The sequence below is a fragment of the Quercus robur genome, chromosome 1 (genome assembly GCF_932294415.1).
Source record: "Quercus robur chromosome 1, dhQueRobu3.1, whole genome shotgun sequence".
Taxonomy (NCBI): Eukaryota; Viridiplantae; Streptophyta; class Magnoliopsida; order Fagales; family Fagaceae; genus Quercus; species Quercus robur.
The window spans coordinates 10263300-10288843 of NC_065534.1; the positions used below are offsets into that span (position 1 = coordinate 10263300).

Consider the following 25544-nt stretch of genomic DNA (forward strand, 5'->3'; position numbering starts at 1 on the left):
AGACTAACCACAGCCAATGCAAAAACACAAATTAAATCAACAACAAAAACATGGCTAATCAAATTATGCATTAATTGGGAAACAGAAAGATAGCTAGCATCCGCAGATTATGCAGAATTACAAAGATTAATACAAAATATTATCTGTTTTCTCAGATTTGTTGATATCACACCTAAATTCTAACCCCTCCCTTGCAACATTCATATCCTTTGATCTTCACGCACATTGGCTGGTGCTGCCATGGAGTACTTTGTAACGGCGGCCGTAATGGTTGGCACAAGGACTTGAAAGATCTTCGAACCCAAGACTGTCAATAAAGTCAAAAAATGAGTTGCCTAAGGCGAATTGTTTGGAAATATATCGCATTGCTTCCATTTTCCTTCTCTTTGCATGGGAACTCATGTGCCCTCCCAAGGCATTTCCACTTTGAAATAACTTGTGACACTGAAAGCATTTGTGCTCAACTGGATGTGGGGGTTTAGTTTGAGTTTCATTGGTTTTCTTGGCAATAGGATTTTTTCGTTTGATTTTTTTCGGCTTCGGCTCACCTGATTTAGAGCTGTTTGGCTTCATGGTTGAGCCAAGAACACGGCTAGAATGATTTTGACTATCCATATCAACCTGGGGTGAATTATTTTCTGGATGAACTTGGGGCTCTTGTTTTGGGACTAAGAGTGGGGGTGAATTATTTTCTGGAAGAACTTGGAGTTCTTGTTTTGGGATTAACATTGGGTGTGAATCATTTTCTGGAAGAACTTGGGGTTCATGTTTTGGAACTAACATTGGGGGTGGATCATTTTTAGGAAAAAATTGGGGTTCTTGTTTTGGGACTAACACTGGGGGTAGATCATTTTCAGGAAGAATTTGGGGTTCTTGTTTTGGGACTAACACTGGGGGTGGATCATTTTCTGGAAGAATTTGGGGTTCTTGTTTTGGGACTAACACTGGGGGTAGATCATTTTCAAGAAGAACTTGGGGTTCTTGCGTTGGGACTAACACTGGGGGTGGATGATTTTCAGGAAGAACTTGAGGTTCTTGTTTTGGGACTAACATTGGGGGTGAATTATTTTCTAGAAGAACTTGGGGTACTTGTTTTGGAACTAACATTTTGTGTGAATCATTTTCTGGAAAAACTTGGGGTTCTTGTTTTGGGACTAACATTGGGGGTGAATCATTTTGAGGAAGAACTAGGGGTTCTCGTTTGGGAACTAACAATGGGGGTGAATTATTTTCAGGTAGAACTCGGGGTTCTCGTTTGGGGTCTAACAATGGGAAATTGAATTGGCTGTTAGTGAGGCTTCCATTGGTGCTAGATGATGATTGAGGACCAACATTTGACATGATTGAGAACTGATTAACCCTATGTGTGGAGCTATTTGGATTTTCTTGTTTAGTCACAAGGCCAACCTTTAAGCAAGGCAAGGGGGGCTTTCTAAGGCCTTGAAAATGGACTGTTTGATTTGTCATATGCTTTGATTTGTTTGGACAAACCCGAGATGAGTTGAAGGTGGTACGAAAGTTGGGTTGCTGGTTTGTCATGGGGAAGTTGATACCTGCAGTAGAGAAATTCAAAGAAATGGTATTAGAAATGGTACACAAGTTCTTGATTTTTACCTGAAATATAGAGTTCAGTACCTTTTGGTGTTTGAAGAGGAGGATTTGGTTCACATACTTGCTTGTTTTTCATCTTGACATTGACAACCGACCTAATTGTAGGTGTGGATGCAAGATGAATTTCAGTACTGCATGAAACATCCAATTCGGTTTCACTGATTGGATTTTCAAAGTTATCTTCTGGTAGCTTGTTGATGGTATAGATCAATTGGTGGTTCATGGTGTTTGATATATTTGGGAGCTCAAATTCTTTTCCTATAGGAACATTGATGATATCGAACCATTCATCACTATATTGTTGTAGATCAATGTCCATTAGAGGGAGAAAAACTCTTCTGCCTCTTATGGGTAAAGGGGAGCTATATATACCAAGGAGAGAAAGGGGAGAAGAGTTGTGGATGAGAACCACATCAATGCTAACATATATATGCACATTCAAGGTAGCAACACGCCAATGGCAATTCTGCCGTTATTTGGTGTTTTAATGGCTTCATATAATTTTTACCATAGGTAGAAGTAGGTTTCGTTGGCCTTATTCAAATGTGTTGAATTTAAAAGGGATGAAAAAAAAATTGGTAACTAATTTGTAGCCATACTAGGGTTGTCCAACATCCAACCAGACCTAATAAACCTACTAGACTCAAAGCCATCTGACCTAAAATTCGTCCAATCCAAGCAATGGTGTAGTTGACGGCAGGTGTTGATTTGCAAAAATTGATTTTATTAATTCGAGTAGCACGCAGATTCTTCATGCAAAGACCCGATCCAACTGTCACAAGCTATTCATGGTTGTTGTTTGTTGTCCTCCCCCACTCTCCATTGCTCTTCTCCGTTAAAGTTTTCATCTTCATTAGATCCGTGAAGAACATCACCAAATTCGGCAAAAATCTACTAAATTTAATGAGATCTTTGCCGAATCTAGCAAAATATCAGATTTGACCGATCAATCGGGTTTTTTTATTGGTTCGTAACCCATATTCCTCTAGTTGGAAATAGGTGAGTGTTTCTCAGACCCGATCCAATCAGGTCAAGTGCAGGTTTAGAGGAAATTTGACTAGACCCAACCCATGGACACCCCTAAGGCCCTAACCATAACTTGGGCTCATGAAATTCTAGTTTTAAATTCTTTAAAAATTGTCACCCTCTTCAACTCTGTGCAATTCTCCTTACTAATTGATTTTTTTTAATTTACTTTCTAAATTTTCTAAATTCACACTTTCATGATTTTGAGTGAATTCTGTTTATTAATTGACTTTCTTAATTAATTCCCTCAATTCACATTTTCATAATTTTGAATGGATTCTCTTTATTAATTTGCTTTCTTAATTTCATAAATTAAACACACTTGCTTAATTATTTTCTTTTTCTTTTCTTGTGTTTTTTTTTGCAAATAACACTTGCTTAATTCCTGAGTGAGCATTAAGCTAACTAAATTGCAAAATACATGACTCCCACTATGTGACTCTATAACATCAATATATACTTCCTTAATTTGTTTAGGAGTGGAGTGAGCATTAACCTAACTAAAACACAAAATGAGACTACTTTAAAATAAGTCTATTACATCAAATTCTAATGTAGTAAAATTATATATAATGGTATTAGACACAAAATTGAATCTACAAGCTAAAAGTCGTTGCATTAATAACTTAAAAAGTGGTAAGTTATTACATCAATAGTAATATAATTTGCAATAACATATGTATTTTTGTTGCAATAGAGTTCTTAATATCTTATTATATTAAGAAAATTTGTTATAATAATTTAAGACAAATAAAGTGTTGTAATAACCAAATACTAATTATTTTGGCACTATAAAATTGAACAATTGAGAATTTAAATGTTTAGCTCTCCTCCTCCTCTCTTTCAGTGTCTTTCTCATCAATCCACACCTTGCTCAAGAGGGAGACACATAAAACGCAATCCTTTGCTTAAATAAAACTGAAACAAAATCTCTACTCACATAAAACTAGAACAAAACAAAACTACAGAGCACATCGATCTGAACCAATCTAGGTTGCTTGACCTTGGTGGTTGAGGGGACAAAAACATGACAGAGACGTTGATGGAGGGGATGATATCCACAAAGACCTGTGAAGCAATCTGATTAGTTAAATCATTTTTAAAATCTTCACAATTCTGTAATTGACAGTGTTGATTAGTTAAATAATTGAAAACAACTTAAAAGAGCGTTGACAATGTCAATAGTTTTTTTTTAAAAAAAGAGTGTCAACTTATGGCTTTCACTTTTGATGATAGTTCTTTATCATCAAACTAAGACATCAATCGGTTTCTGGTATAAGCGGAGATTAAAGTTAAACCCCAGATCTCTTATTCAACCATCAGTGACTTTACCAATTAAGTTAATTGGAACCCACAAAACAATGTCAATAGTTAATTTTACTATTCAATGACCAAAAAAATTTATGAAGAACTTTGAATAACACTTTCAAAGCTACACAATTTACTTTAATTTTGACATTATGTCAAAACTTAACACAATTTTTTTTAAAGCCTTCATAAATCAAAAGTATTTGAAGTCATCATTTTCACAACTATACATTCAATATATTTCCGAAACATTATCTATCGAAATTCTTCAAAGTAAACTTTCCATTAATTGCACTAACTTCTTGTGGAACATTATATGATGCAACTCTCTCTCTCTCTCTCTCTCTCTCTCAAAAAAAAATAGTTTACCTCCAAATTGATTATGGAGAAAAATTCCTCCGACCCACTATATGACAATTGATAAAATCAACCTATACTTTTAGTCACTTGACCTATATATATATATATATATATATATATATATATTGAGTCATGTGACTTGTAAAAATAGTATACAATATTGATGGTTTTATGAATCGTCACATGATGGATTGGAGAAGATTCCTCATAACCGGTTACTTTATCCCGAACAAAAGTACAATTACATTCTTCAAACGACAATGTCTAGCTCTAAACCGGTTTTGAGTTATCTACTCCAACTCTCTATAAGACCAAAAAAGTTTAGTTTTAAACATGTTTAGAACTACCTTAGTCCAATCTATTATGTGACAATTGAATAGATCATTCATGTATAATACACATGGATTGTCTTTTCTCATTGCTAAACAAAATTGGTTCTGAGTTTAGTCTTTCACACACATATACAAAATATAAAAATAAATAAAATAAAATTTAACGTTGGTAATCTACATTCTTATGAACTATCAGGAAATGATGTCAACCTATAGGCTGTGTTTGGTTGCCGTAAAACGTTTTCCGGAAAATACATATTTTCCGGAAATGCTAATTTCTGGAAAAGGAAAATATTTCTGTGTGTTTGGTTGTATTTCAAAAAATTTTCCGGAAAATATTTTCTAGTGTTTGGAAAAGAAGAAAGGAAAACACAAATCAGAAAACACAACCCAGAAAACACATCTAGAAAACCCAGAAAACACAAATCGAAGGCGATCTCGCCGGCGCGATCGCGTTCGCGAGATCGCGATCTCGCCTTCACATCCAGAAAACCCAGAAAACACAAATCGAAAGCGATCTCGCCGGCGCAATCGCGTTCGCGAGATCGCGATCTCGCCGGCGCGATCTCGCTAAGGCGAGATCGCGATCAACGTCGCGATCTCGCGACGGCGCGATCTCGCGTTCGCGAGATCGCGTCGTCGATCGCGATCTCGATCTGGCACGATCTCGCGAAGGCGAGATCGCGATCTCGATCTGACGCGATCTCGCGAAGGCGAGATCGCGATCGACGGCGCGATCTCGCGAAGCGTCGATCGCCGTCGTCGGACTGGTCTTAGGACTGGAGATCGGCGCGGACTGGTCTTCTCCCTCGCGCGCACTGGTCTTCTCCCTCGCGCGCGCGCGCTCTCTCTCTCTCTCTCTCTTTTCCGGAAATCCTTTGAAGTGAAAATAGAGCCGGTAATTGATTTCCGTGGTCAAAGGCCTTTTTTTTCGGTCAACGGATTTCAATTTCCGGAAAATAGAATTTTCCGGACCAACCAAACACACCTATTTTCCGGAAAATCATTTCCGGAATGCGTTTGAAGTCGATTCAAACGCAGCCATAGTAAATGGAGCTTCTTAAATAATGTTAACGTGTAAGAGCACTAGCATCCAGGTGGCTAAAAATATTCCATTTTAACACCTCAAAAGTTACTTTATTTATTATACCAACTCACTTTACAATACACTCAACATCCCAGTTTCTATATTTATTCCATCTCATTTAAATAATCATTTAAATAATACTAATATTTATTGAAATGAGAAGGAGCTTGCGTGTAGCTAAATTGAAATTAGAGAGAAGGAGCTTGCATGTAGCTGAATTGAAAAGAGAGAATGTCAGATATTTCAATTATAATACTAATATTTATTTTGCATCCAAATGAACAGTTGGTTCTACTGTTCATAGGTTGCAAAAAGTCTTAGAAACACATACCCAGACGTGGGGTGTTTTTTGAAGTTTTGGTTGTAAAATCACAACTGGGGGTATTTACACCCCCAATGCTAGTGCTTTAAGTGAATGTTGTGATAGAAAAAAAAAAAAAAAAAAAAAATGAATCTACACACTGTTTTTCTTGCTTTTGTTGTTGTAGTACATGTTTTAAAAAGTGAGTATTTCTTTTTCTTTTTTTTATTTGGTAAAATAAAAAGTGAGTATTTCAATGTTTGTATTGTTAAATATTGGGTAAAATACTATTTTGATACCTAAATTTTACTAAAAATTTGTTTTTCGTCCTTAAACTTTAAAAAATTATTTTTTCATCCCTAAACTTTGTAATGAGTTTTTTGAATAGTATAGAGACAAAAATAAGGATGAAAAAAAAAAATTCAATAGTTTAAGGATGAAAAACAAATTTTTAATAAATTTTAAGGACATAAATAAAACATTTTCAATAGTTTAAGGACAAAATATGAACTTTTCAATAGTTTAGGGACGAAAAATAAATTTCTTAAAGTTTAGGGATGAAAAACAAATTTTTGGTAAAGTTTAGAAACCAAAATAGTATTTTACCCTTAAATATTAGTTAAATAATTAAATTCATTCTAATAACTTAAATTTTTTTTTTTTTTTTTTTTTTTTTTTTGAGAATCAATTGGTAAATTTTTATTTTTTTTATTGTTAACAATGAAATTGTATTAAATTTGAATGTGCTCTTTCTCATGCTAGACGAAGCTGGTTCTGACTTCTGAGTTTAAATTTGACTACACCTAATAGGAAACGAGTCTAATCTATCACCCACCAATACACAAAAAATAACTACTTTAACATTGTTAAAAGAAGGTAATTTACTGAATTATTAAAGTAATTACTTTAATATATCCAAAAGGGTTCCAATTTCCAAAAGGTGCAATATTGGACCTATATAATATTTATGCCGTGCTAACATCTGTGAGCAAACTAAATCAATGAAACAATTAATGCAAATGTTTTCTTGACAAAGTGCTATCATGCATGGTTTAGTATTAAATAAAAAAGGACAAATATCTCAGGTTAAAAAAAGAACTTAAGTATATTTGGATATGGTGTGTTGGTTAATCCATGTTCCAATGTGGATGCTAATCATATTTTTTTGTGGAATAGGATTAATTTCCATCAACTTTTGAAAATAAGAATAAGAGATTATCCTTATAATTCAATCATATTGCCTGCTCTCCTCTATGAGGAAAATCATATTCAAATTTCTTCTCTCCTAGATATTGTTGTATGTATATATATTGAATTATCCACACAAAAAAAAAAAAAAAAAAAAAAAAGAAAGAGATGAGAATTTTGAAAACGAAAAGATGTTAATTTTAGTACTATCCACCTAATAAAGCTTTCCCTAAAAGTATCTTTTTGTAGAGAAGTTTGAAGAAATGAAACAAGATGCATGACCTGGTATCAATGATTCAATATTAAACAATTTTTAATTCGTAACAATGGGCATGACTCATGAGGCTATGATACATTTAATACCAATAATTATCGACATTTAACATCGCATCCTCCTTTTTATAGTATGTCAATTTTCAAACCCTCCTTTTTATAATTGGTGTTCCCCACAATTTAGTATGACCCACATACTATAAATGGGAGATGCATATCTTGATGCATGAGACACTTCTCATTTAATACAAAGAGGGAATTTCCAAGTTATAATATAAATTGGTTTTCCATATAACTAATGCAGGCAAAGATATCAAATATGTCTTTCAAAAAAAAAAAAAAAAGATACTGAATATGTTTTATGAAATATTAATAATGGCACATGAAACATTAAAAAAAATTAATGGCACATGATTAATGCTTTCATAAAAGACTTACCAAAATATCGTTTTGACCTCAAAAAGTAATAAGAATAATAAAAGATCTACCAAAATGAAATGGTTCTTATCTCATGAAAGATGAAAACCTATAACCAGAGCCTCAATTCCATTGGAATATGGCATCAATATATTTCTATAAATTCTTTTATGTGCCTCTTGATTACTTACCATATATAACAAGGCTCCATATATTGCAAGTGCAATTGTAACAGTAGCAAAGTTTCCATAGATGGCTACATTTATTGTCATAGGGCCTATAAGGCTATAATTACATGATCACTGAGTTAATCAGTGAACAAATAAATTATTTTAAAGTACATTTAATAAGTCATTAAATAATAGAAAGCCTAATTTAATTTGAATTTGTGCACGCAAACACACACAGTGCATTTAATAACACAATAAATTTAAATACACAACAAATTTTACAACTATTAAAATGGTAAACTGTGATTAGTGTAAATAAAAGTGACATTGTATTAACTATAATGAAAATCTTAGGGATACAAAAAAATTCATAACTTTTGTTATAATTTGTCACGTAATGATTTATGAGTGGTGAAAAAAAAAAAAAAAAACCTGCTAAATTTGTTGTCTATAGGCTATAGCATTATTTTTTAAAACAACAATTAAGAATTATTCAGTTGTTATCCTAGAAAACGCATTGCATAATTGCAAAATTTTACATGACTATAGTAATTTAGAATTAGAGATTAGAGATTATAGATTAGACTTTTTTAAATATCTACAATTATTAGGATAAAGAATTTAAAATATACGTACATATCATTTAATTTTGAGGTATAAAACAAACACATCTGTTGCCACTCATTGATGTATTATATTTTCATATATTATAATAAAGATGTAGGTCTAGTATAATCATCCTAATACGAAATATTTATACTAAATTTAACACTATATGGATTTTCTTTGTTTAATATTTGTCATTTTTTGAAAAAAAAAATGCATAGGATATTATTTGGTAGACTATGCAAAATTGGATTTCATTTTAGTAAGAAAAATAAGATGGTTTATTGACCTATTTATATACTTACTAATTCTTAACGTAATTTTTGTTATTATTACATAATAAATTTTTAAATGGCGATTACATTTTCCAAAGAAATTATTAAAAGTTATATCATTATGAAAACCTATAAAAGGCACAATTAGTTTTTTGAAACATTCGTAGGTTTTAGTTAATTTAACTGGTAAAGTCTCTATAGTTGAATAAGAGATCTGGAGTTCAATCCCCGCCTACACGAAAAACCAATTAGTGTCTTAGTCTGATGATAAAGAGTTATTATCAAGAGCAGACACCATAGGTTGAAACCCCACATAGTATTACAATAAATTTTTGAGTAAATTACGATTTAAATCTCATAATTAATTTAAGAGTAGTTTCAAATTAAACCTTGTACTTTCAAAAGTTTCAATTAAATCCTACATTTTCGAAAACATTTCAATCCAAATCATAAATCCTTTTTTTCATGCTTAAACAAAATGATGTCATGTTGGTTGGATTGAAATAATGTCCATAAATAATGTACATATGTGAAATAATCATATAGAATTGTTTGTTTAAACAATTTCCATTAACGTTGTCACTGTAAATAGGTGAATAATTTGAATTTAAATGTTTTCTAAAGTGTAGGGTTTAACTTGAAACTTTAAAAAGTGTGGGGTTCAATTTGAAACTACCTCTAAACTATAGGTTTATATTTAATTTGTCCTAAAATTTTCATTAAAGTTCTAAGCAAATTTACATTAGTTTCAAATGGGTTGTAAATAATTTCAAATTTGAGGACGTTAAACATAAAATTAGATTGAGATTAAAATTTAATTTGAAACATTTGATACAAATGGATTAACTTACTCATCCTTTTGTTAAGTTTCTACTCAGTTATTAGTTTAGACTTTAGACTAACTAGCCTTAGAGTTAGTCATTCAAGCTTTCTATAGTTGAATCGTGGTCATCTTTGATGGAAGTGTACCAGCTATCCCAGCACTTACCATGGTAACTCTGCAAAATGCTGGCCTAAAACCAAGTGAAATTGCATGCTAGGATTGCTCTATATATTATAAACAATTTAATTTGTATAGGGTAAATTGATAACTGAAAAGTCCAAAACAACTAATCCTCATGCCCAAAGAAAGGTTAATTAGTAAAACTTGTATTTTTATAAAGCCTACAACGCCTCTGTACAAAAAGCACCAATACAGGTCATAAAATATTGACTCTAGACCTACTGATAACTGATAATGAGAAAGTTTAACTCTAAACCAATTTAAAGTTATCTTCCTCAAACCTATTACGTGACGGTTGAAAAGACCGTCCATGTGTAGTTTTAGTTATATGAGTTTTTAAATGAATATGTAACTTTTAAAAATAATATATGTAGGGTCTCAATTTACAGTCCAAGCCCAAAACGTATGGGATATTGGTCCAATGAGCTCAATACAATAAATTTGTAGAGAGTGAGTTGAAGAACTGAGCCTTAATAAGTTGAACAACGACTAGTACTGAATTAAATGGCAATCAAACACTAAATAAGAGATTCTGATATCAATAGACTTTCAGTCCGAGGAGATCACACTTGTATATATATTGATCACAATTGAATACAAAGACAATTTAGATTGCTACAGTCTTGTTTCTCTCTTTTTCTCTCCCCCTTTCTCAGGGAGGGTCTCTCACATTATATAGCTCCTTCTGGAATATCTTGATTCTACACTTGTTAATCATCTGTGCCTCCACTTGAGTACCTATCCCATCAGACACCCTCTCTGGCTTTCTGTGAGTTGTGATAGCCAAGATAACACTGTTCAGAGATCTTCTCCACATAAATGCAAGTAGAAAAGTAGCTGTCATGCATTTAATGTGGTGACAGCAACTTTCTCCTAAATATTTTTGGGCTTCCTGCCTTCTTATATGTTCATAAAGCATGTTTCTATCATTGCAGCTTCTTAGAAGGTTATTCTACTTGCTGGAATATACATATTTGAGCTGCACACGCCACATTCGAGGAGTAATTCCTCCTCGGATTACCTTTCATTCCTTCCTTACTCATGAGACTTTAAATTGAGACCATAAATGACTATTTACCCCTCCTCAAACCATTCAACGTCCTCGGATAAAAGCCCAAGGCCCAACGTATTATCCTGGGCCTTTATCCCTACAATATATATATAGTCTTATAAACCGCTACATAATGGGTTGGAAGAGAGTTTCAAATTAGTTTGGAGCTAAACTTTGTCCTACTAATAATTGCACAATTACCTCAACGCCAGTAGATCAGGTGACAATATATTAAGGTGGTACAAATTTAGAGCTCTTTTTTTCTTTTAGTAGAATCACATTAGAGCTCTTATAAATGAGGTTTAGTGCCAAACATTATGCTACAATTAAATGCAATTAAAGCATTTAATTATGGAGCCTTGTTAACAAGTATCCTTGTTAAGGAATATTAAATGTTTAATTATGAATTACATTAAATATTCTTCAAATATATATTTCAACAATTTTTTTTAATATTTTGATAGTTACAATACTAAAAGATGGTAAATTCAAACCTTAATTCTTCTAATAAAAAATGCAAACTATACCATTACACTACAAAACTATTGGCATATATTTGTGAACGATTTGTTCGCACTTTATGCAAACAAATTCAAAGCAAGCATATCAATTTTTTTTTTTTTTTAATAAGAGTACTATATAAATTGACTCTATTTTATGAAAAAAAAAATTAAAATTTTATTTTTTAACATATTAAATGCATCTTTACTTATACCCTTAGTCCTTTAATTTACATGGTACTCATTAATAAAATTAATTACTTTTTCACCTCTTTGAGGATACACTCATTAAATCTCACAATGCAAAAGCCAATGCCAACCCATGCATGGGCGTTAAAAGCTAGGCATTCGAAATGTGCAATTACTACTTGCCATCTATTCTCAAAAGGCCAGATACGCTCATTGAAGAAGCAATGAACATTTTTTGCTAGTCAAATATGCACATTTTAACGTGGTCTTACTAACATGGCAAGGCCTAGTGAAACTTCTATCCCTCAAAAAGGTATCACTCCTCTTTATAAAAGGGAGTCCATTAACCCAATGTACATCACAACTAGCTAGCCCTTTTCACCATCCTTGCCAACCCTGAATTTCCTTTCCTTCTCTCTCTCACTTCCAACCATGTCGATGCACTTCAATTCTTCCCAATCTAACCAAATTGGTTTAGGCTTTCAAAACAATTCCATTGATCATGGCCAAATGTTTTCACAACAATCGAATTTTGGCCTCAATAACCGTGTGCAGCAAGGTGGTGGACTCTTTAGCTCTCATCAACTAATGGGTGGTACCAATAATGCTAATAACCCCTCCATTGGGCTTCACCAAAACCGTGAGTTCACTTCCTATGTGAACCAGCCGAGTGCTCCTGGTCTAGGCCAACTTGGTCTGGGTCAAAATGAAATGGTTCCCCATGTGAATCGGCCTAGTACTAATTGCATAGGCCAACTGGGTCATGGCCAACTTGGTCTGGGTCAACATGAGATGATTTCTCATGTGAATCAGCCAAGTACTAATGGTCTAGGCCAATTGGGATTTGGCCAACTTGGTCTGTGTCCAACAGTGACTGAAGTGAGAAGAACCTATGTGACACCACAAAGGGTACAAGTCCATAGTGTTGTTGACTATTTTCCAGTCCAAAACCAAGCTCCTGTTGTTCATCAATCTGAGATGAGTATCACTGAGTATAGGACAACTCAACTTCTCACTGCAAACTCAACTAGGGATCGTTTTTTCAGCCCTCCAAATCCAAATGATCAAATCCACATCCAAGGTCAACAACCTAACAGCTTCCAAAGCCTGAATCGTTTGCCTATGTCCAACCAGCAGCAGGTGAATCATCCATTGATCACTGAGAGGGACCCTCAGGGTAATCATTTTCGAAACCCTTTTCAATACCAACACCCTAGTTATTATCAAAGTCATAGTCAGAAATTTAACCAATACCAAAACCCTAGCTTCAATAATCCTAGCCTTATGCAAAACCAACTAGTTTTTGGTAGCAATGTGCAAAACCAATTCTATATCCCTAGTTATAATTTTCAAAACCAACCAAGGAAAGCTACACTCCAGCTTATTGAAGAAGATGAACATTCTGATCATAAGGGCAAAATCAAAGAGGTTCTTGATGCTGAACCACTGAATTCATATGTGCCGAACACAATGGATCAAGATCCTAAGGAAAACCAACCACCAAATCATACAATTTCGCAAAACCAGTCAGTTGATACAACAAATGCTGCTTCTGATGATTCTGATGATGGTGATGATAATGAAACTGAAGATGACGGCCGCATTCATAGCCTCCCTTGCAAGAAATATGGTCCATACACATGCCCAAAATGCAAGTCTGTGTTCAATACATCACAACTATTTGCAGCTCATGTGGGAACTCATTACAAGGATGAAAGTAGGGCTGAGAAGAGAAGAAGACAAATAGCCAAATACAGGAAGAAAAATCTACGTCTTGTCCAGGTAGGTGATGCACTTACTGTAGTGCCTGTGTCCCTCGATTTACCACCAAAGAAAAATCGTCCCAAGCAAAAGAATGTGTCTAAGAAAGCAAAAAAGGATTCCGAGGAGGTTGAAGATGAGGATGCAAAAGTGGATTCCGTGGAGGATGAAGAGAAAGATGCAACAATGGCTTCTAAGGAGGTTGAAGAGAAAGACAAGGCTGAGATGCAAGAACAGGCTGCACTTCCAGCATTACCAGACAAGAAGGCCATAATTGCTGTTGTAAAGGATGAGCCTTTGGAGCTAAGGGATTAACTCATTGATGTATTAGAGTTGTTCTTGGTGTTTGCCTATCTAGAACTTTATTTTATTTATGCATTAGAGTTGTTCTTAGTGTTTGCCTGTTTGGAACTTTTTATTTATGCATTAGAGCTGTTCTTGGTGTTCAGCTATTTGAAATTTATGATGTGCTAAAGTCATGAACTCTAGAGAATTTAACAGAACATCTTTTAACTTTCTTGGAAAAAATATATATTTGTGTGTATGATTTGAATTGTGTTATAAATTTAACTACTGTGTTTTTCTTGATAATTATGAACATTTTTTTTTTCTAAAAGTGTTAATAAGAGGATCCGATGCTCTTCTAAGCATATCATAAGAAGAAAAGGTAGGTGAACATGAGTAGAATTGGCGCAAAAATAAACTTCCATAACCATGCCATGGAAAAGTTCAAAAGAGAAAAATAAAAGAGAATAAATATGATTAATTAATAAAAATGGCAGCGCTAACAACCATTAGTTATATCTTCATTAAAAAGAGAGAGAGAAAATAAATAAATAAATATGATTAGTTAATAAGATTGATGGCGCTAACGACCATTATTTATATCATTATAAAAAAATAAATATAAAATAAAATAAAATAAAATAAGAAGAAGAAAACAAAGAAAATCATATATATATTAGTCATTGTAATTAATTAGTGACTATTTTGTTGTTTCTTCACAAACATGAACATTTATTTTTCTATTTATAAATAAGGGGATTTGATCTTACAAGCATATTACAAGGGGAGGGAGCCGGGGAAGAGATTTTTTTTTTTTTTTTGTGTTAAGAAAGAGATTATTGAACATAAGTATAATTGGCGCGAAAATGAACTTCCATAACCACGTCTTCAAAAAGTCTGAAAGAAGAAAACAAAGAGAATAAGTATAATTAATTAATAAAATTGGCGGTGTTAACTATCATTAATTATATCTTTATAAAAAGGAGGAAAAATCAATGCCATCTTTTAAAAATAAAAGGAGGAAAGAATTTTTTTTTTTTTTTTTTTTTTGAAGTATGAAAAATGCATTGTAATTAAGTGGTGACCATTGTGTTGTTTCTTCGCAATCATGAACATTTCATTTTCTTAGCCTTCATTTGGATAGCGTCTGTGATAGGCCATGGCTAGCGTTTGGTATTTTTGTGTGAGTCTCATGCATTGTTCACAGGATTCGCAAGTACTTTTTCAGCAAAAACAACTTTAAAATTGGGTCACACGGCACTATTCACATATTTAAAAATTATTTTGCTACAGTGTTTTCAGTTTTCAGTAATAAGCGATATCCAAACAAACCCTTAGTAAAAATAAGGAGATTCAATTTATAAGAATATTATAAGAAGAAAAGATTGTTGATTATGAGTGAATTGGCATGAAAATGAACTTCCATAACTATGTTATAGAAAAGTCCAAAAGAGAAAAAAAAAAATAGAATAAGTATGATTAATTAATAAAATTGGCGGCATTAACCATTATTAGTTATATCTTCATTTACTAAAAAGGAAAAATCAACCAAAAAAAAGCCCAATGCCATCTTGAGCCAATTTACCTGATTTTAAGATGAAAAGAGAGGATACAGTTTTTTTTTTTTTTTTTTTTTTTCTTTCAGAAGGGCATTGCAATTAAATAGCGACTGTCGTGTTTTTTCTTAACAATCATGAAATTTCTTTTTCTAACTATAAATAAGGGTCCTCTCAAAAAAAAGCTATAAATAAGGGGATTCAATGCTCTACATATTTTATAATATGTAGAGTGACATGGAAAACAACGCTAATAAAAATATATATATATATATATATATATATATATATAAAAGATATATGTTTCCCATGTCACTCTTCATAAGACTTGTACTAATACTTAGTGCGTGCGTTAAAATATTTAATATTCTAAAAAAAGAGGTTGAGAGTTGAGAGTTGAGACATGATGGATTTGCCTCATGGTATGTCAGCAATTGGGTCTATAAAATCAAAACTCAAGTAGATGGATCAGTGAAACGCTACGAAACTCACTCGGTTGCCAAGGACTTTACTCAAGAATATGGTTTTGACTTTGTGGATACTTTTGCTCCTATTTATAAACTAAATTCAGTTAAATCATTACTTGCAGTTTCTAATAGTATGTTAATAGAAGCCACAGAAAAGTAACTCTAATAGTAAGCATGTTAAAATATTAAAATAAAATAAAAAAGGAGATGAAAGAGAGACAGAACACCAAGGATTAATTGTTTACATCCACAACGGAAAGCCTCAAACGACTACATAATAACCATTGAACTCACTATATTACAATTTACTCATTTAAATTTATTCATAGAATACTAACCCTTTGCTAATCCTAAAGCAGGCCTAAAGTTAATACTACCATACAAATAGGACAAGGATAATACAATCAGCTTCGATCAGCTGGACTCATATTTCTAACTACTACATCGATCACCAATCCCTGTTGAACCCAAATAAAACTTACAAAGCTGTAAAGTCTTTAAAAAAAAACAAACAAACAAACAAACAAAACAAAATAACCCTTTTTTTTTTGAGGGACCCTGAAATGTCACTCTTATGTTCTTATATATCAATGACCTTCCGGGGTGTGACTCTTTCCTCCAAAAAATTCACTCTAATGCAAAAATGAGGAGATTCTAAGCAGCATTTTATATATATATATATATATATATATATATATGTTTCAAGAAATGCAACTTTTGTGAAGGGTGATATATAATGCTAAGATCATCACCCAAGGCCAGGATTCCAAGAATGCTGGAAACCTCAGAAATTGCTGGTATTTGCCAAAAAGTAAATCATCTTTCCTATCAGATTACAGATCTTCTCCAGATATATTGGCATATAGCTGCTTCGCAGTCCATGTTACTTCGGCTAGGCTTCTTAGAGGAGCTGCAATTTCATCTGCAATTGTCATCAAAAGAACTCTGCATTCTGCAACAGAAAGCGAGTGTCTTCACTTCAGCAACAGACCAAAAGTTTTATGCATTGACTAAAGCTGCACTACATGCTGCAAATAAGTCTGATAAATTCTCTCATGGTTCAAACTTAGAATCACATGCTCTAATACCATGAAGAATTATCACTTATCTTCAAAGTTTAAGCTATTAGGAAATGGTGAATTTAATTGTTTAATCATTATTCTAAAAAGGTCCAAATATGCCGTGTGTTCTTCTCAGCTAGAAACTTGGGACCTCACTAGCCACCACCTAGGAGAGATAAGCCGTGAAAAATAATATGATAAAAATGATTGTAAGCTAGTTGGGAGAAGGCAAAAAGTTTTCTATAAGTTGGAGTGGGTAAATTACTGATCCAGATCAACCATTCTGGATTTAGAATCCCCAAGTGTGCCCATCCAGTTTGGATCAGGCACAGGTTAATGCACCACAAGAATACGCATTGATATGGATGGAAACACACATATATGAATATGAATTTAACACCTAAATACACAGGAGAAAAAATAATGTTATGCCTGTAAGATAAAAATAAAAACATCATACAACAAGATCCTAAAATATTAGGACCCACTGACCAACTATATGACTGTAAAAGAAAGGACAAGGTGATCAATAGTTTCTTTCCTAATAATGGATCCTAAGAAGTACCTCTCAAAATAAATAGAAGGATTCCTAGAAGAAACTTTTGTGCACTTGGACACTAGCATCATTACAATAAATTGTGTATGAAGAGATTCTTTTTCTATTTCAGATGTAAGTTCAATTATAAAAATTATTTGTGATTATAAGGGGCTAACCTGAGATTTTGCTGAAATTGAGCAGACACATTGAGGCAAGGATCTTATGCTCAATCTTCTCACCTTTCTCTAGGCTTTCTTTCAGCCCAGAGATGAGAGCTGAGAAGGCAGATAGCTGGAACTCAGCATCAGGTAGTGAAGAAAGTGCACAGCTCAACCATGCCACGGTGGTTAGGCAGACCCTTACCATGTCCAAATTTCCAGAGGCTAAACATTTAGAAATGGTGTCTAAGAGTGACTTTTTCCCATTACTAAGCAGTGCTACTGACAAGTTCCTCAACCACTCTTCATTCTCCTGCTCTTCATCATCCTGTATTTGAATCAGAATACAAAAGAATACTTTCAGTCATTCAAATATAAGTGACCATTTAAAAGATTGCAAGTTTATAAGTTTATTGCCATTTAAATATGTAATTCACAAGTTAAGACTCAAGTTTACTATAAAAGTTGACTTCTAATTAAATTTTAAGATTAAAAATTCTTTCAAATTTCTACATCAGATACAGTTTAATAATAGACTGTCAAAACAATTTTGTGCAGGTGGAGACATGTATAAGAGATACCATGCTGAAAGGAATGCCAAATCAGCTCTATTGCCTTCAAATTCATTTTTCCATTATAGACAAGAGTTCTCTCCTCCCCCCCCCCCCCCCCCCCCACCCCAACACATGGTGGATTACTGTCAAAACAATTTTGTGCAGGTGGAGACATGTATAAGAGATACCATGCTGAAAGGAATGCCAAATCAGCTCTATTGCCTTCAAATTCATTTTTCCAATATATACAAGAGTTCTCTCCTCCCCCACCCCAACACATGGTGGATTACAAAGTCTATGTTTCATTAAATTGGAAGAATCTTTAAAGGTTGATTTTGATATGCATTATAGCATGCACTTCATGACCAGTTTGAGATGAGAGAATGAGTTAACAATTTAAATCCAGCTTAACCTTACATAGGAGTCAAGATTTAGGAAACTGTATTTTTTCTTCTGGTAAAAATTACCTTCAACTGTAAAGAATATATGAGAAAACAGATAATAAGAAAACCTGGACAAGTATCATTAGCAATTAAAGAAAAAATGTGAGAGACAGAGATCAAACTATACCCATGAAATAGTGTCATCGACTAATAAATTCTCGTCTTCATTTTCAAGAGAATTCACTTCACAGCTATCTTCAAATCCTGTTTGCTTTAGGATCCAACTCTCTGTCAATAACTTCCCAGAGAATGAAAAACGCCCTCCTAAGATATGAAGTGCTCTGCAACACTTTTCCCGAACTTTCTTATTTACTAAGCTATCTTCAAGAGCCACTGCAATGGCATCAATTGCCTCCTCTATATATATGCTTTGTTTCTGAGGTTCTACCTGCAACCACCCGGTTGTCTCAGCCAACATTTTTTTAAGCCCTCAGACACAGAAAATATCCACTGATTAGCAGAGACATGAGTGCCAGGGACTACTTCTCTAACCTTCAATTGTCAAAAGCACCCTTCAAATGCTTAGTGCAAAGACAAGAATTATGATAAATAACCATGTTTTGTCATGCTTTCTGTCAAATATGCAACAATCAAACTCATTTTCTGTATAAGATTATACATTAGTTTCCCCTTGATGAACCTGGCCTTAAGTCCTTTCAACATTGCCTACATCCATGAATACAGAGATATTGAAGTAGGAATTTCTACAGTTAACTTTTCTATGTATTTTTAAGCATGGAAGGATGTCATCACAGTCCAACTATATATAGAGAGTGTTTTCAGGTTCATATTAACTGGGCCGAAGTTTTCAGGTCAGAATCAAAGAAATTGACATGGAAATAAGAAAAAAATTGCAGAGAACAAAGATTAAACTAGGAAATAAATAAATAAATAAAACCTCTGTGAACTATAAAAGCATACCAGAAGATCCAAGTGTAACAGAAGTACAGCAACCAGAGGTCTGTGCTCCTTTGGAGAACTCTGAAGATAAAAGAGTAGAACATGCAGGGTATTCACTATCCCTTCATTCAGCAAGCCACTCAGAAATAAATTAACATCTTTCCTCCTGCAATGACAAAGACCACATGCTTCAACAACCACTTCGAACTTGACACGCAATTAATTAGCACACTGGCAGAGCCCTAAAGAAGAGACCTAATAATATACCAGGTCAAAGTATGCGATGCCTTGTATCAATAAATATTTCAACTGAAATTTGTTTCATCAAAAATTTTTTTTACTATTGTCAAAAGGTTTTTAACTTCCGGAAAATTCTTCTGGACTATGTGTATGTAATTTAAAACCAATTAAGGTCATGTAGTTCTATGTTTGTTTTTTCTCAAGAACATTTCTAGGTAAATGTTTCCCTACCTTGTTATCCATTTCAACTTTTCTTTCCAACAATTCTACAAATTTGTTAAAACTTAATAGAAACTTTGAAACCAGGACAACTGATCGATTTTAGATTATATGATCCTTAATTTCCATATTAAATGCATACTAAGAAATCTAATTCAGTCATTAGTCCATGTTTAGAACTTCCCTTTCAAATGTGTCTTTACTAAATCCCCATTGATGTTTCTTGTCATTACAGGAGCACAATAATCTTTGACATGATAGAATGGCAGTGCAAATCATAAAACAAGAAGTGGACATTTACATAACCAATAAGAAGCAAGATGATGAAGAAGCAACCAAAAAGGCTCTGGCAAAACTGACTACCAACAATTAAAAATTACACACCTTTCCAGGCAAACCAGTTCAGTTAACAATGACACTGCATTCATTATCATCTTAACCTGCTTGCTCTGAAGTAGCTCCAGAAGACACCGTTTGTTAATATTTCTTGCTATCTGATTTCTGCAACTTGCATCTGCTTCTATACAATAGGACAATAGTGCTACTGCATGTGCTTTCTCCTCCATCTTTCCCAATTCGAACCTTTGAAGAAGAAAATGCAAGCCACCAAGTGATATAAGATGTTTGGCATTTGTTCTTTTCCCCTCTTCACTGAAAGCTGTGAGAAGCTGCTCTAATATGACAATAATAGTTTCATCCAAGTGTCTAAGACCATGTTCTCCTGAGTTTTCCATTACTTGAGAGGAAAAATCCAAGAGATCCCTACAATATTCCAATCTCCAATTGTCAATTACACGCTTCAGAACAAAATTGGTAAGTGGCACAGCAACATATTCTAAAGTTGTTCCTGTTACTGGACATGTTCTGTTTCCCTTATCAAACCATGCCTTGGCAGCCACTCGTTCAAAGGTTTGACCTGTCTCTAGGGTCACTGGATCTTCAAACAACTGTCCAGTAAGTGGGCAAATGAAGTCTTGATGAATGCTCGAGAAAAAAGAAAGTTCATCAAAGTATTCATGACTTTCTTGTAACTCTGTGCCAAGAAAATGTAAAAGTTAGCAATTGATTAAAATTTTTAGTTTAAAAGGAGAATCTTTCCTAAAAAAGAGTACATTTTAACTCACCCTGAAGAGAGGAACTTATTCTGATTGGCTACACTTAAAAGACAATAAGTTAATGAAGTAACTATCAGAAACTAATTACAGAACAATGAGAACATAATTATGAAATAGAAACGGTTGAGAATTCAGTGCATTTACAACTGAGCAGGAAGTTGATGCCTCACTGGAATTGGAAAAAGAAGAAGCACCAAGATCAACAGAACATTCACTTTGTTGCAGTTCAAAAATAGATTTCGCGAGGCTTTTGAGTGTAAGCTCATCTATTTCTTTTGTATGTGCTTCTGCATGAGGCATTTTGCTATTGCCTGTAGTTTCTTGCCATATAGTAGAGTCACCAAATTCATTATCAAGATTACTTTTGGGTGAAGCACTCAACCCATGCAACATCCATCCTTCATCAGCTACCGATGAGAATTCAGTTTCCTACAAAAATGTTAAGCTTCTTGTGAGCATTAACTTACTCTGTCTTTGTATGTGTGAGAGAGACAGAGAGAGAAAGACCTTTCTTGCATGTAAAAAGAGAAGTGAAATTTGATGAGAGGATCATTATTTGTTGAAGAAAAAATATTTTCTCATTTCTGCCAATCCAGCAGTTAGTAGACAGAGAACCAAGGATGCTGACATCTATCAATCATAGAATAACATGCAAAATGATTTATTATGTACCATCATGACATTTAGGGGAAAACTGCAATAGCCAAGCAGCTGACAACAGAAATCAAGCTAAAAATGGCCAGAAACTAGCAAAAAACTTTTCTGATGGGCAAACCAGATTTAATAAAATCTTTCACTAATACAAAATTCCTGCAGTTCCTTTAGATTATTTGTGGCATAATGGCAGGTAAGTATGCATCTCATGAAGCAGATTATAGTACAAGAGAAAATAAAAGGTAGCAATGCTAAATACTCCGAAAGCTGTTAAAGAAAAAGTGATAATTTTTTCACCAAAAAAACAAAAAGATACTCACATTTTAAAGTAGGAAAACGAGATACTCCTTAAATGTTGTTTTATGTGCTTGTTGAAAGGATCCAGTCATAATTTCTTATTAGCTAAAACAGAAATAATGTAAAGAAAAAGAATTAAAGACAATAATGTTAAAAAAAGCCACTCACAGAAAGGAATGCATCATCCAGCACACTCTTGTATGAATCTTCTTCAAGATCACGATCTGAATATTTAACTGCTTCAGAAGAGTACGTTAATGTTTCTTTAACAAGATCAGAATCACCAATACTTCTTGTACAATCATCAATATTCTCTGCCTCCCCACTATCCTCAGCTTCATTAACTCCTGCTTTAGTAGAAGACCTAAACACAGCATCATACAGTCTTTTGCTGACCATAGGCTGAGGAGAGAATGGACCGCTTGAACTAGACAACTCTGAAGAATGACTAAATGAACTTCCCTGCCGAGCTCCCCAAAGAGTGACTGATGGGATGTCAATGGAAGGAACAGAAGGAGCTTCAACCCCTTCTGTGAGCCAATCCTTGTAGTAAACTGCAAACTGATAAGTACCAAAATCCAGAATTTCATTATACACTTTTTCAAGAAGCTTCAGTTTCCTTGTCCTTCTTAGTGTATCTGCTACAGAATCAGCTTCTTTGTTGTACCAATCCTTCAAATGTGAAAGATGTGGAAGAAATAGATAGTCCCATAGTTCAGGCAACAACATTGTTCGGGCCTGAAAAGGTGAACTACAAAATACTTGCAAAAGATGCTGTGCTGAAAACCTGTCTTTCTTCTGTAACTTATATATCACACTCAGGTAGAGATGAGCACAAGCTGACAACTTTGCAGTAGGAATTTCAGATGTGAACCCATCCTTCAAATTATTTGAATTTAACCCCGTAATCTCCCTCAGCTGAAACGAAGCCTTTTTCAAGTCCTTAGCACTTGAAGTGTCCTCAGCAGCTTTTTCTACTGTTTCAATTGCTTTCTCAAGGCTGGCCGTGACATTGCTCTCAGTACTTTGCCCTTGTTCAAAATTAATAAGGGAAGAGAAGCAGTTGTGACGGAGCATTGTCCAAAAATCTTCATCATTTAGAAAGCGTTTGATATATCCATTTAGGATGGAAACTATGGCTTGGATAGCAACTTCATCAAGAGCAGGTTCAGAAATTAGTTGTACAAAATTATCACGATTTTGAGTCTGATTATCTTCAAAGCTTTTACTATTCTCTGAACCCCTATTAGATGTGTTATAAGAGGTTGTGGTGGGCTTTTTAATGCTTTTCTTCTTGTTAGCAATAAAACTCGTATGTCCAAGCAGCTGTATTCTCAAATTGTAGTCATGCCTCTTGTCACCTTTTGTCTGCATGCCTAACCTCTCTTTGTGTACTTCCTTTTCCCTGGCTCCAATAGAATGCTTATCTTTCCCTACATCTGACCTATACATTTTATTTGAATATATATCCCTAAATCTCTCAGTATTATGCTTACCAACCTCATCTATTTCAGTTCGTGACATATCTTTTGATAAATTAGCGCTAATTCCCTTACCTTCCTTTATATCTCTAAAAAGTCTCTCCCTAGTTTCTTTCTTCAATTTTTCATCATTTTTCTCTTTTCTAACTGGACTATCCCTAGGTCTTGGATCCCTAACATCATCACTTGATGATGATTCCCCTCTTGGACTGTATCGAGCTACATCAGACCTTGCGCTGCCTGTCCTACTCCTGTGACCCAATGTTGAATCACTCTTTACTGAATCTCGGGAAGTGTAGAATGACATACGTGCACCAACTGCTTTGGAGGATGAACTTGACCTATTCATTGATCTTCTTTTAAACCCTTCCTCTGCAAGAAGCTCCTCCAAAGATGATGCCATTTCCACTGATATTAGAACCTCGTCCTCTACACCGGATCCACAAGGAAAGATGAATGAATAGTATTGTAAAAAATACATGCATACACTCATGAGTTGATATTAAATCTCTTCTTTAGATGAAAGAATGTTTATTAACCAAGAAAATCCAGACAGGGTCAAATTTTGCTACCAAAAGTAAGGAAGAAAAATATCATCTTGAAATTACTCATTTAAGACTAACTACAAGCAGATTTGTTGCAATGAAGGTTTAATCCATCAAATGCTAAATTTACTTTGAAGTTGCCATATAACCTACTATAATATCATTCATGTAATATGAAGCAAAGTTCTCTGAATCCTGTACCTTAAAATTACTTTAGAATTTGCATAATATCATGAAAATTGGAGGAAAATAATGAAGTTAGAGTCTACTGCATAATCCAATTCTCCCTACTTTATTAGTTCCAAGTTACAATTCAAAACCAAAATAACTTGAACATATTTAGAAGCCTATAATTGAACCTATTGAACTCAAATAATACCATATTCTCTTTGATTCATCAATATAGAACCCCAAAAAAAAAAAAAAACAGAGAAAAAATAAAAGAAGAGAAAAGGAGTTATAGAGAGGCTAAAAGTCCACTTTGTGAACATTTTTCTTTTCTACCATTTTGAGCTTCTTTTAACAACAGTAAGGACCACAGAATTCAACTACTATTCATTAACATCCAGTAATTTCTTTCAACACAGATCCACTAAATCATTAGCATAGAAAACTATACAAATATACAACACACACCATGCCAAAAAAATGTCACTTGCATACCTTTTTAGCTCCTTTTTATAAAGCACTGCAGAGACCACAAAAGTTCATGCAAAACCCAATTCTTCAAATGCTAGCCAAGGCCTTTTTTTTTTTTTTTTTTTGTAGGAATATCCCTACTCAATGAAGTTTCCACTACAAAAACCTCAAAAACTGAGACTGGGTATTTTTTTTTTTCACAGCTGTGGATTTGATCGATGTTTCTTAGAGAAGAAACAAGGAATATGGAGGAATCTTGGGAGAAGAGAAAAAAAAAGAAGAATGTAATGTTGGAGATGCTGGTGAGGAAAAGACATGAGAGAAGTATATAAAAGGACTGCAAAGCAAGATAAAAGACAAAAACAAGTGGAGGAGAAAGTGATGGAGGTGGAGAATTGTAGCAATAGGGCAACATGGCGAGTGACAGTAGCTTATTATGGAGGGAGACAAACGAAAGTTGACAAATGAAAACAGTGTGTTTTGAAGAAATGGAGGTTTGGTGTGTGTGTTTTTTCTGACTGTTTCAATGTCCAATTGTTTTTGCTTGTGTACGTGTTTTTGTTTTTATTTTTGCACTTCAAAAAGGCTCTTTGGTGTTTCTAAACGTAACTGTTTCAACTGCCGTCCTTTCTCTCTCTCCCTCTCGAGTCTCTGGTGGGTCTTTGAAAAAGATTTAGTAGTGAGGGTGTCACTGTCATATTTTTCTACTACCATTCAAACTCTTGCAGTATTCCACTATTCCTAGCTATTTATAAGTATTCTATGACATTTGGAATGGGTGGTGAGTTTAATAGACTTAAAAGGACATGTACTAAACTTGAAGGTTTCAAATGCATGTCCTTTTAAACTCGAAGGTCTCAAATTTTATAGACCACATTATCCCTCTTGTCAGCATCTTGGGTCACTTCATAGGATTCCTCTCTATAATAATTCG

The 25544-nt window shown here is 33.9% G+C and overlaps 2 protein-coding genes across 4 annotated transcripts; both read right to left on the reverse strand.

Annotated features, from left to right (window-relative positions):
* Window positions 1-216: 216 nt before the first annotated feature.
* LOC126715459 (uncharacterized) lies at window positions 217-1053 on the reverse strand. The gene has a single exon (XM_050416098.1). The coding sequence runs from the start codon at window positions 1051-1053 to the stop codon at window positions 217-219; it is 837 nt and encodes a 278-aa protein (XP_050272055.1).
* A 14934-nt stretch (window positions 1054-15987) lies between these two features.
* Window positions 15988-25109, reverse strand: LOC126719968 (putative E3 ubiquitin-protein ligase LIN-1). Of its 3 annotated transcripts, XM_050422463.1 has the most exons (9): window positions 24635-25100; window positions 22114-23855; window positions 21133-21423; window positions 21004-21031; window positions 20264-20912; window positions 19442-19586; window positions 18648-18908; window positions 17542-17851; window positions 15988-16718 (listed from the first exon to the last, which is right to left on the reverse strand). In XM_050422463.1, the coding sequence occupies exons 2-9, from the start codon at window positions 23827-23829 to the stop codon at window positions 16600-16602; spliced, it is 3519 nt and encodes a 1172-aa protein (XP_050278420.1). In that variant the 5' UTR covers window positions 23830-23855; window positions 24635-25100; the 3' UTR covers window positions 15988-16599. The 3 variants fall into 3 exon arrangements, with proteins under 3 accessions (XP_050278420.1, XP_050278425.1, XP_050278431.1); XM_050422468.1 differs by lacking the exons at window positions 15988-16718; window positions 17542-17851 and adding an exon at window positions 19013-19186 and having other exon boundaries at window positions 18827-18908; window positions 24635-25109; XM_050422474.1 differs by lacking the exons at window positions 15988-16718; window positions 17542-17851 and having other exon boundaries at window positions 18877-19012; window positions 24635-25109.
* Window positions 25110-25544: the final 435 nt, after the last annotated feature.

What these genes read in the sequence shown, in the direction of transcription:
- LOC126719968 (XM_050422463.1), bottom strand. Translation starts at nt 23,829, where the DNA reads ATGGCATCATCTTTGGAGGAGCTTCTTGCAGAGGAAGGGTTTAAAAGA. An exon ending in GAACTGGTTTGCCTGGAAAG is followed by an intron (nt 19,587 to 20,263) that starts GTGTGTAATTTT and finishes TTGTCATTGCAG; the next exon opens with GAGGAAAGATGTTAATTTAT. An exon ending in TGTTACACTTGGATCTTCTG is followed by an intron (nt 18,909 to 19,441) that starts GTATGCTTTTAT and finishes GGGTGGTTGCAG; the next exon opens with GTAGAACCTCAGAAACAAAG.
- LOC126715459 (XM_050416098.1), bottom strand. Translation starts at nt 1,053, where the DNA reads ATGTTAGTCCCAAAACAAGAACCTCAAGTTCTTCCTGAAAATCATCCA.